General features: G+C 46.0%; 1 protein-coding gene across 2 annotated transcripts in view; it reads right to left on the bottom strand.

The window, feature by feature from the left end:
• Positions 1–4,276: 4,276 nt before the first annotated feature.
• The window catches only part of PPP1R9A (protein phosphatase 1 regulatory subunit 9A), a 95,159-nt gene continuing 86,684 nt past the window's right edge, over positions 4,277–12,751 (bottom strand). For both annotated transcript variants that reach the window (XM_032237524.1, XM_032237523.1), the window contains one exon: positions 4,277–4,509. In XM_032237524.1, coding sequence (XP_032093415.1) covers positions 4,297–4,509 — 213 coding nt within the window. In that variant the 3' untranslated portion in view covers positions 4,277–4,296. The remainder of the gene's footprint in view (positions 4,510–12,751) is intronic.

Genomic DNA, 12,751 nt, shown 5'->3' with positions numbered 1-12,751 from the left:
ATGTGCAGAGGGTTTGGGAGGCTGGCAAAGTGCTCCTGGGGGCTGGGGAGGGTAAAAATGGTGAAAAACCATTTTTTGCTCATTTTTGCCCCCCCCCCCAGCCCCAGGAGCACTTTGCAGGCCTCCCAAACACTCTGAATGCCCCATTTTTCACAAAAAAGAAACGTGCAGAATGCAAAAATATTTTTTAAAATTTATCTCTTCAAAATCTTGGGGTGTCTTATACTCCGGTGTGTCATACTCTGAAAAATACAGTACTATTTTTTCTAGTAGTCTGGATACAGCTTGGTTGTAGGTACACTTATTTTATTTACTTAAGAAAATGTGCAGAGCTGCCCACTTGTGGTCAATGACTCTGGACAGCTTACAAAAATAAACACCCAATATACAAATAATAAAAATCAATAAGCCTTCCCCCACCATTCCCTGGTAACACCAATCAATCGGACAAGCCACTTGATGGGCTCCATCACATTCTGGGTTCCCCCAGCCCACTGGCAAAACTAGGGTCTTGAGGGCCTAGTGAAAGAGTATCAAAGTGAAGGCCAATCTAATCTGTGCAAGAATGATGTTCCAAAGGAAGGGAGTCACCATGGAGATGGCTCTTCTTCTGGATCCTGCCAAATGTGCCTCTTAGGACAGGGACATGCAACATACCCTGCCTGCAGACCCTCTGGTGGGTCAGTAGACGTGACCAGGAAAAGACGTCCCTTCAGCTAACCAAATAAATATTTGATCTGTTTTGGAATCCTTCAAGATTTTCAGCTTCTGGGTTAACAAAAGAAGGAAGGAAGATTTAATCCAGCTTCATGTTAAAAGCTACTACAACAATCCAATCAATAAATTTATCTATTGCTTTATTTATATGTTTTCCTGTAACAATCCAGATAATCAATAGATGTTAGCAAAGATATGTTGTCCAGGGGTGGCTTCTGCTACTGCCAGTTTGCTCAGGGACGTGCTTCGGGCGCATGTGCTTTGCATTGCACATGCACAGTAGTAAAATAATTTTTCTGTGCATGCGCGGAAGCAAAAAACAAGATAGTGGCGCCTATGGCTCTGCTGATACAACTGGTTTGGGGGCATGGCAGGCCAAATTGCTACCTACTTGGCCAGACTCTGCCAAACCTATAGGAACCCACCTCTAATATTATCACTCTAACTTTTTCCTGCAATCTAGTGATCACTGAATGTTTACCATTTGAAGTAGCAGTCCTTCTCCTGTTCAAGTATCTATTCACTAGATTCTGCCACATCTAGGATAATTTAATGTACCTTTAATGATTGTCCAGCAAGCATTAGTTAAAGAAGTGCAGGTCTTCTACAATGTATACTTGTGAAGAGAATAGTGTTGTTATTAGGCAGACATGATCAGCCAAGCTCACTTTTACTATAGTAATTCCTATTTAAAAAAAAGACTAATGGGCAGGGATTAGAAGCATTGTCACAAACACCTTGAGGGAGGAAAATGAAGAGGCAAAAAGAAAAGCAGCAATAAGATATTTTTTGGCTCTTACCAGTGGAGACGCAAGGTTTTGTTTGATCCGTTCTGTATCTTTTATTTACTCAGCAGGAATGTTAATTTCATATATTTCTTTCTTATGTATAAATAATTACTTTTACTTTAAAAAACTTAAAATTCAATGCTCAGGTCTGAAATTATCACAAAACACAAAATAAGGGGATAATTTGCAGAACATACATCAAATTTGTTATCTGCAGCATCACACACATTACCAGGAAGGAATGTAAAATAATTCTACAAAGCAATATATATTTCTCAAGAATCTTAGAAATACAAAATAAAGAACATAAATAGTATAAAGGAGAGTAACATATCCTTAAATGTTACTGATATATGCATCCATCTTAAATTACCAATAAACCTAACAAAAACAAAAGAAATGCATTTAATTCGATTACTAACTTCGGAGGTAAAAGAAAGTTTTCTTTTCAGATATCCTTCTTCTGCTCAAACAGAGCATTTAACTTCTGCAGTAAACCAAACAGTTTCCAAAAGTTTCTAATCATTCTTAGACTTTTTTATCCAATCTGTCTCTTAGAACAGGGATCTCCAACCATGGCAACTTTAAGACTGGAGGACTTCAACTCCCAGAATTCCCCAGCCAGCAAAGCTAGCTGGGGAATTCTGGGAGTTGAAGTCCTCAAGGTTTAAAGTTGTCAAGGTTCGAGACCCCTGTCCTAGAAGACAAATGTCTTCCATTTGGTGGGTTTTTCCCCCTTTTTCTTTTGGTCCTTTCTGGCTCAAAAGAAAGTGTTAGGACCTTCAAGTTATCAGAAATGCTGGCAAGGTTTTGTTATTATAGCTGCAGGATTCAACTTGAATATTGCAAACATAGAATTACTGAGTAGGATTAGAGAGGAATTAGGGCCCTAGCAAGTATAAAATGCATATGGCATACAAAGCACTGCAAGTAGAACAGGCATAACAAAGCTACTGAGACTGAAATGGAAAGTTGAGCTTCTTTAGTTAAGCAATTCTCTTGTAAAAATTCTAGAATTAAGTCCAGGTAGGCCTTAAATAAAATCTGGATGCTAGCTAAATGATCATAACAAACTTCTTTTAAAGTGGTCATTCTTTAAAGCCACCTATCTGTTTCCACAGCAGACTCTGTTTCAGTTCATAGTTCTATGTATTGCAGTACCACCAAAACCAAACAAAAAGAAGAAAAGAAAAGCTTATGCTAAACTCAGTTAGAACCAGATCTTATCTATATTATTTTAATCAATTGAAAGGGAAACTGAGAATACAGTTCATCATTTGGAAAAATATTAATGGCCACAATGGAAACAAATATCCTATTGATTTTAAAGGAAGGATAAGTTAAGTGCATTGTTAAACCTCTCCAATGAAATCAATACAATTCTAAAGAACATACTTTCACCTGGATCATCCCCTTAATACAATAAGAATTATAATGCTTCTTAAATCAAAGATTACAATGTCCTTTGACCCACCTATTTAAGCCTGAGCTTTCAATTCTACTTGTTATTTTTCTTAAGAGGAAAACATGCAAACTACATTTTATAAAAATTTTGGTCCATTATTTATTACAGGATAGTTGGCAATATTTCATTATTTGGCAGCTTAAAAAACACATTGCCTTTTAAATGGCAAAAACCCCTTCCTTCCTTTAGAAAAGAAAAACATTTGAAAGTGACTTTGAAAGTCAATTTCAGCAGGTGAAACCTCAATTCTGCCAAGGAATATAATCATCTTCGGCTTCTGGTTTAAGGAAAGTCAAAAGGTAGATCATCTTGCTGATCAAATAAATGTTAATTCTTTTAAGAAAAAGAAGAAAAGAAAAGGGTAGCATGCTGGAAAGTGTAATTAAATACTTTCCTCAAGGTAAACATTGAAAAATTGTACTTTATTACAAACCGACTTAGATTTTAGAAATCCAACTATACATATAAATTCAGAGAATAAATGTTACTCTCTAGTGTCACGCAGCACTTTAAGGCCTTGCTTTCATTGTTCCTTAGCTACAGTTCCTGGGAGGGGATAAATGTGGGGTGCTGATAACAAAAGGACTGCCTTCCCCATTGAAATGTAAGGAGGTGACTGAACCCAGTTGCACTTGCTATTTCAGTATCATTCCAGATCCTGACACGGCACTGTGCTGGGTTGAAGCAGAATCCTCTCTCAGCACTGATGTGACATGCAGTCCACTTTGCAGAGGAAAAGATTGAAACATTTTATGTGCGTTGTTATCCATGTGTAGTCACTGATACACAGTCCAGCTGGTTATTCCTCTTTGCAGGTCCATTGAATCTTTTCTTTTAACCCTGGCCTGTTTCCAGAGCACTTTACAGTGTAAAAGTTACATAATTCTGCCTCTGAAGACAAACAAGTATGCCAGGGCAGCATGGAGCGGTGAAAGAAGTAACATCCCCACCTGGGTTGCTGAATCATTAAAAAATAAAGCAACCGTGATCTGAATTGCCAAATACAACCCAAGGATCCACATGTTTACAGGGAAGAAAACTGTAGCCCAGAGGTCTTCAAACTTGGCAACTTTAAGACTTGTGGAGTTCAACTCCCAGAATTCTCCGGCCAACAGAGTTGGCCGGAGAATTCTAGGAGTAGAACTCCACAAGTCTTAAAGTTGCCAAGTTTGAAGACCTCTGCTATAGCCAATCATGATTTGTTTCCCTTAAGTAAAGCTTCAGATACAGGTGCAAAGCTTTCTTTTTAATGAAGAAAACAGTGTTCACGGTTGCTTTTCTGAAACAGTCTTCATGTTCTCAGAAAGCACAGTGAATTCTAGTGTCTCACTGCTCATTAGCCCCCTGAATTGGTTCCGATGATTGCTTTTCCAGCTTTCTGCACTTCCTTTGAAACTGATCGTTTTCCTTCTTCCTAAGTTTCTCCCTTTGCTTTTCCATCTTCTCTTGAGCTTTGCGGGCTTTTTCTAGATTTGCTTTCATTTCTTTAATTTTCTTTTTAATTACAGCTCTCTCCTGGGAAGATGTCATACCAAGGAACTATATTTTTTTTTAAAAAGAAAAACATGTTAATGTATGGCAAAATTACAGGTCCTTTAAAACGTAATTTGGAAATCATCATAAGCAGAGGCATGATCTTTAATAGAACAGTAAATAATAATATTCTTGATCTATCAAAGTGACCCATTCGGGGAGGAAGAGCAAAACTACTATTACTAATACTATAACAGTGAAAATATATTTACATCTGGGGATTAGGAGAAACACTTAATTCAATATTGATTCACATTTGAATTTCTCCAGATCAAAGGGATATCAATGGGAGCCAGGCTGATGTAATAGTTAAGGTGCCAGACTACAAACCAGGAGATGGTGAGTCGTAGTCCTGCCTTAGTTCTGAAAGGCAGCTGGGTGACTGTGGGCTAGTCACTCTCAGCCCAACCCACTACCCAAGTTGGTTAATGTGGGAAAAACAGAAAGAGGAAGAAGTATTAGGAGTGCTAAAAACAATAAAGGTGAGATCGACCATTGACTTACCTGAACGGTCCTTCTATGTGTGCTGCGAGGGGAATCCAAGCATGGGTTAACTTTGTCCATTAACCTAGAGACTGAGTTATGTAAATTGCTGACCACGCCTCCTCTGACCAGATGGGCTCAGTTTCGTGCGAAGTCAGCCGTTTAATGAAGTATAACAAGAACAATAACAGTAACATAACAATAACAGTAGCAATAAAGGCCGTAGCCAAAAGGTGTACAAACATTGTCAGAAAGAACACAAGGCACAAGTAAATAACGTCCGGAACAGACCGGTGACACATCAATGAGGACATCCAAGTTCAAGTCACAACCACCCTGGCCAGCCGAAGCTGTGGGCGGGTTTGGATTCCCCTCGCAGCACACATAGAAGGACCGTTCAGGTAAGTCAACGGTCGTTCTCCTGTGTGCTGCTTGGGGAATCCAAGCATGGGACATGCCAAAGCAATTAAGGTTCAGGGCGGGAACTAGGCTGGCTAGGGTCCCCCGCAGGGGGGAGCACCTGTTGCAATACACGCCACCCAAAAGACGCCTCAGCCTCAGCATACACATCAACCTTGTAATGTCTGATAAATGGTGATGGTGTAGACCAGGTGGCTGCTCTACAGATTTCTTCCACTGAGGCTTGCGTGGCCCAGGCTGCCGTGGTGGCCACACTCCTGGTAGAATGAGGGGTGATGTGCCTGGGAACCTGCCGGGATTGACTGTCATAGGCAAGAGTGATGCACGCCTTCAACCATCGCCCTATCGTGTGAGAAGAGACTTTCTGTCCCATAGAAGAGTGCTTCAGACCGTCTGAAGGACGCTGTATGCTTCACGTAGCGACAAAGAACCCTGTGAACATCCAGGTGATGCCAGTGGATGAGAAGGGTTGGGACAAAAGTCCGGTAGAACGAGCTCCTGAGCTCTGTGGAACAGCGTGTTGATTTTTGGTAGAAAGGCTGGATCCAAGCGAAGAACGACCCTGTTTCGGTGGAATATGCAGAGATCCGCCTGAACAGACAGAGCCGCCAATTCGGAAATCCGTCTGGCCGATGTAATCACCAGCAAGAATACTGTCTTAAGAGTCAACAGATGAAGACTGATGGAAGTAACAGGTTCGAAAGGAGAGTCCATAAGTGCCCTGAGCACCAACAACAGATCCCAAGTAGGGTAGCGGTGCACGGTCAGAGGTCGGATGTTGGCCTCCCCTTTCAGGAAGGCTTTGACTTGAGAATGCTTCGACAAGGAGCTCCCCTGACCCCCCCCAATCACTGTGGCAAGGGCTGTGACCTCCCTGCGAAGTGTATTGGGTGCCAAACCTTTATTAAGACCAGATTGCAGAAAGTCCAACACTCGGGGCACTGAATCCTGGAGGGGGTCTGCCCCAGTCCGGCGGCACCACCTGCAGAAGGCTTGCCAGGTAGCCTCATAAATTCGAGTGGTGGAAGGCCGACGGGCCGCCTGAATCGTGTTGATGACTTCGTTGGAGTACTGAAGGTTCGCCCGCTCACGTACCACATGGCTAATTGCAGCAACTGGGGGTTCGGATGAATGAGGGCCCCCTGATGGAGCTGGATCTGATTGTCCAGGATCCGCCATGGGCAGGTGATCAACAGGTGTACCAGGTCTGTATACCAGGTTCGCTGGGACCACATTGGAGCCACCAGGAGGACTTCCGCTCGTTCCGACAGAATCTTCTGGATGACCGCCGGGATCACTGGAAGAGGCGTAAAGGCGTAAAGGAGGCCGGCTGGCCACGGGCTGCGCAAGGCATCCACTCCCTCTGCTCCGGGAGTCACATACCTGGAGAAGAAATGGGGCAGCTGCGTATTGTGAGGTTGCGCGAACAGGTCCATCATCGGACAGCCAAATCGGAGGCAAATCTGCTGGAAGAGGCCAGGATGTAACTGCCACTCCGCATGATCCACTGTGGCTCTGCTCAGCCAATCCGCCTGGACGTTGGCTCCGCCCGAAATGTGTTCCGCTCGAAGGGACAACAGTCTGGACTCCGCCCAATGATGCAATTTCTCCGCCTCCATCATGAGGGCTCTGGAATGTGTGCCCCCTTGGTGGTTGACATGTGCCTTGGAAGCCACATTGTCTGTCAGAATCAGCACGTGTCTATGAGTCACAATGTCCTGAAATTCTCGCAGGGCCAGTCTGATGGCCCGTAGCTCTAGCCAATTGATGCTGTTGGATAACTCCCAGTCTGACCAATGCCCCTGTGCCACCCGATCCAGGGCATGGCCGCCCCATCCAAACAGGCTGGCGTCTGTCGTAACCTGGATTCGTTCCGGTTCCTTGAACGGGCAACCTTTGAGGATCTTGGAGGACGCCCACCATCGGAGGGATCTGAGGGCTTTGGGTGAAAGACAGACCTTGAGTTTAGAATGACTGGTGTGAGACCTTTGATAAGGAAGCAGGAACCATTGGAGTAGTCGTGCGTGAAACCTGACCCAGGGAACTATGTCGATGCAAGAAATCATCTTCCCTAAGAGCTGAAAGAGCAAGGCCAGGGGCACAAGTCACAAGGCTGAAACTTGAGCTGCCAGTCATTGGATGCTCTGACACCTCTCCAGGGACAGGAAGACCTCGCAAGTGGCGGAGTTGATGACGGTCCCTAAGTGAAACAGTGATGTAGTTGGCTGCAGATGGCTCTTGGGAAGATTCAGGATGAACCCGTGCTCCGCAGGGAGTCCATTGTCACCTGAAGATCCCACAGGGCCTGGTCCCGGGATGGTGACAGGACCAAGATGTTGTCTAAATAGCAATTCACTCTCACCAGAACCGAACGAAGGGAGGCCGCTACCACCGCCAGGAGCTTGGTAAAGGTGTGGGGCGCCGATGAAAGGCCGAAAGGCAAGGCCCGATACTGGAAATGACGGCCCACAAATTGGAAACGGAGGAACCATCGATGAGCTGGATGAATGGGCACATGGAGGTACGCCTCCTTGATGTCGATTGATGTCATCATGTCGCCTTGGCGGATGGATGTCAGAATGCTCTTTAATGACTGCATCTTGAACCTCTGATACTTGATGTACCAATTGAGTCTTTTTAGATCTAGAATGGCTCGCCATCCTCCTGAGCCCTTGGGTACCAGAAAGAGGATGGAGTAAAACCCTAGACCTTCCTGCCCTTCGGGAACTAGTTCTATTGCTCTGATGGAGATGAGATGATGTATTTCGGCTTCCATTAGGTGCCGCTTTACTGAACACCTGGGTACGGGGCACCTGATGAACCGTCTTGGGGGGATGGAGAGAAATTCTAGTGTGAGACCCAGCCTCACCACCTGAAGGGCCCAGGCGTCAGAGGTGGTTTCCACCCACTGATGAGCGAAGGCCAGCAGATGCCCGCCCACTGATTCCTCCCCCTGCGAGCCACCGGTACCTCCAAAAGGATCGGTTCCTGGAGCCATGAAAGGATCTCCTGTTGTGGGATTGCGTCTGGTGCTGTTGGCACCCCCTATCCCTGCTCCTCCCCACAGTCCTGGCCGTGGTCCTGGGACTGGTGAAAACCCCTGTTGTAATTGGGAACAAATGGGGCTGCTGAGTAACTAGAATAGCCTCCCCGAAAGGAGTGGCGTCTGTTATATGGTTGCTGCCGCCTGGTATTGCATCCCGCTGAAGAGGGAAGCACCTTGCGTTTGTCCCTGGTCTCTATGAGTATGGGGTCGAGAACGGATCTAAACAAAGCCCCGCCCTTGAAGGGCGTGTACGCCAGCGCCATTTAGACTTAATGTTGGCCTGCCAATGGCGAAGCCACAAGAGGCGATGAGACGCCACATTGGATACCACAGCATGAGAAGCGAACTTGGCAGCATTAAGTGTGGCGTCCGCCAAAAACTCCAAGGCAGCCATGATTTTAGTAACGTCCTGGTGAAGACGCACTTCATCAGGGGATAGTCTCTCCTGCAACTGCTTAAGCCAAAGCACAGAAGTTATATTAAAGAACGATGCTGCAGTAGCAGCACGCAAGGCCTAGGCCGCAGCTTGATGAATTTTCCAAATTACTGTTTCAGCTTTACGGTCCTCTGCCTTTAAACCCTCAGAGATTTCAGATGGAATCAGGGCAGGAGATGCCAGGGCTGCTACTGGCTGATCTACTGTTGGGAATTGCAAGATGTTTTCCAGATCAGGGGTAGAAGTGTACAACTTCCTGTCCCCGTGGCTGGGTGGGATAACTGCAGTCGGTTGATCCCATTGCTTCTGAATGAGATCCATGAATAGCTTTGGGGAAGGAATCACTTCCTGCAACGCGACTGGCTCTGCAAAGAGGCGCTCAGTAGTGTCGAGGCCTACAGCCGAACTGTCCTTGGAAGTGGCCTCTTCCATGTGGGTAGTGGCCTTAGCTTTAAACAATAAGGATTTGAAAAGAGTAGACCTAAATAGACTAGAAGAATTAGGCTGATCAAAGATTAGGCCCTCATCATCAGAGAACTCCCTATCAATCAGCTCCCCTTCCTCCACCAAGGCCGAATCCTCACTATAAGTAGAGGGAGGAGGAGAAGAAGAAGGCCCTGCTTGCAGATCAGGCAGATCTACATGAGGGGGCGGGATAGGATGGCCACTTTGCAAACTAGCAATCACTGGGGCCTGGTGCCTTCGAAGCAGCTCGGCATCCACCCCCCTGGAAATGGCTGCAGAGATCATCTGGTAAATATCAGGGGATAGGCCCTGATCATAGCCTTCCATAGGCCTTAAGCCTGTAGCAGTTGGAGCAAATGTAGCTGAAGGCCCAGCACGAGGCAATAAGAAGGCCAAAGCAGTCTGGGCCTCAGGCAATACAGAGAGGGGTTGGAGCACACACACCCCCAGACCAGTTTCAGCAATAACAGAGAGGGATCGATCTGGGGACCAGGTCTGATGCCCTGCAGTCTGGGGAGCAGGCGAAATACGCTGAGGTAAAGGCGCGGGGGGGGGGAATTCCTGCCCTCCCCTAGAGCTTTGGAGATTGACTTATCTTTCTTTTTGTGGCTTTTATCAGGGGCCCCGGAGGCCTCCCTGGGCCTCTGGCTGGTTGTTCTAGATGCAGCCCTGCCAGGTCTCGAACTAACTCCCGCCTGGGCAGTACCCTGGTTATCAACAGAGGGCTCAACTGTACCTCCCAGAGAAGAATGGTCAGCCATTGCAATGATTGGATGCAAAAAGACTCAAAGGGCACAAAGCCCAGCGTTTGCTTGCAAGAGAAAAGACCTCGTGGTCAGCAGCAATGCCAAGAACTTTCCCAGGGTAAACAAAGCCGAAGCGAATGACAAGGGAGGGCCGATGAGTCAGCAGTCCCCCCTTTAAGGTGCGAGGAAAGGCAACGCCCAACCCCTACAGCGCCTGTGCTCCAAATGGCCCCAAAATGGCTGCCGCAACTCCTGTGCCAAATTTCAAACCAGCAGGGAACGAAAGGTGCTTCCTTGGCTTTCCCAGCAATAAACCGGCCAGCGGCGGCAAGTGCGCCCTCAGAACGGCCTACAGGACAGCGGTGGGGGAAAAACCACGCCGCGCAGGGCGGGCTGGCCCCATCGTTCACAGCAGGAGCCGCGCCGTGAACAGCGGGCGTTTGCTGGCTCCTAAAACGGCTGTTTGGCAGCTAGGGACAATGCCAGCTGGCACACACAAGCGACCAGATCCCAAGGCCAAAAACGCAACGAAACATTTGTTGCCAAACACCCTGCAAGGCTCCAATAGCCTGAGATTATACACCCAATAGCTAGCAGCGAGCAAGGGCAATTCAAATATCTGGGTGAGTTAACGAGGCACGAGGGAACTGGGCAGGTAGCGAACTGCCGCCTCTCCCCTGTCCATACACAAGCTTCCTCCAATCCAAGAAAAATGCACTCAAGAGAAAAAATCCAAGATAAGGTATAAATTTGTCTCATTAGTCTGGAGAAGATCATAGCCTTCCATAGGCCTTAAGCCTGCAGCAGTTGGAGTAAATGTAGTTGAAGGCCCAGCACGAGGCAATAAGAAGGCCAAAGCAGTCTGGGCCTGAGGCAATACAGAGGGGGAGTTGGAGCCCCCCACCCAGACCAGTTTCAGCAATAACAGGGAGGGATCGATCTGGGGACCAGGTCTGATGCCCTGCAGTCTGGGGAGCAGGCGAAATGCGCTGAGGTAAAGGCGCGGGGGGGGGGGAATTCCTGCCCTCCCCTAGAGCTTTGGAGATTGACTTATCTTTCTTTTTGTGGCTTTTATCAGGGGCCCCGGAGGCCTCCCTGGGCCTCTGGCTGGTTGTTCTAGATGCGGCCCTGCCAGGCCTCGAACTAACCCCTGCCTGGGCAGTACCCTGGTTATCAACAGAGGGCTCAACTGTACCTGCCAGAGAAGAGTCTGGTATACGTCTCTTACGGCTGGACTGAGTTAAGAAACTGACCATCCGGTCAGAGGAGGCGTGGTCAGCAATTTACATAACTCAGTCTCTAGGCTAATGGACAAAGTTAACCCATACTTGGATTCCCCAAGCAGCACACAGGAGAAATACATAAATATGCTGTGTATGTTGGCTCTTTAAAATTTAATTTTAACCAGTTTCCTCTTCTAACTTAAGTAAAGGTAAAGGTTCCCTTCGCACATATCTGCTGATCATTCCTGATTCTAGGGTGGTGGGGGAGTGCTCATCTCCATTTCAAAGCTGAAGAGCCAGCACTGTCTGAAGAAATCTTTGTAATCATGTGACTGGCATGACTAAATGTTGAAGGCGCACGGAATGCTGTTACCTTCCAACCAAGGTTGGTCCCTATTTTCCTACTTGCATTTTTTATGTGCTTTCGAACTGCTAGGTTGGCAGAAGCTGGGACAAATAACAGAAGCTCACTCCGTTATATGGCACTAGGGATTCAAACCGTCAAACTGTTACCTTTCTGATTGACAAGCTCAGCATCTTAGCCCCTGAGCCACCACATCTCTTCCCCCTTTTTTTAATATACATGTTTCCATATAAATGAATATCTCAATCAGAGGTGGTATTCAGCCAGTTCTGACAGATTCTGGAGAACCGATAGCGGAAATTTTGAGAGTGGAGAGGGAATGGGGATTTTGCAGTATCCTTCCCCTGGAATGCCCACAAAGCCACCAGTAATAGAACTGGTAATAAAAAAAATTGAATCCCACCACTGATCTCAATCATTATTCCTCAACTAGATTAATGCTGCCTAGTGTGGCTGGCATCACCTAATGTACAAATGCTACTAAAGCTGATTTCAAATACTTAATTTCCCATTCCCTGTTGTGTTCTTGGCTGTCTGGTATGGTGAGACAGAGAACCAGATGTCAAAATGTTGGCAGCAACTATCAATGATCACATCTAGTTCCAAAAGAATTAGGAGCCGTAATATGAGTAACAGACAAAATCCTCCTGTATTAATAAATTACTTTGGTAATTTATTTTACTTTGGTAAGGCTTTTGCTGTGAGAGATGGCATAAAAATATCTTAAAATGGATAAATATAACTGTGTTGCCTAACTATAGAAAGTCCTTGACTTATGACTGCAACTGAGCCTGGAATTACAGTAATAAGTCATGCCAATTGTTATGCAGGTTAGCATGTGACCAACCCAATTTTACCACAGTTTTGCAGAAGTTGTTAAGTGAACTTCATCAACTGAACCCATTGCCTGCAATGGCCATTTTATGCCAGAAAGCAGAAGTAAACATTGGTTTCCAGTGAAAAAGTCAGAAATTTTGATTATATGACCATGGGATACTGCAACAGCCATAAACATGACCAAGTTGCTCGGCATTTAAAATTTGAACACATAACCATGAGAGAAAC

Source organism: Thamnophis elegans, chromosome Z, assembly GCF_009769535.1.
Source record: "Thamnophis elegans isolate rThaEle1 chromosome Z, rThaEle1.pri, whole genome shotgun sequence".
NCBI lineage: Eukaryota > Metazoa > Chordata > Lepidosauria > Squamata > Colubridae > Thamnophis > Thamnophis elegans.
The sequence above is the reverse complement of the archived record's forward strand: the minus strand, read 5'-3'. Positions and strand labels throughout refer to the sequence as shown.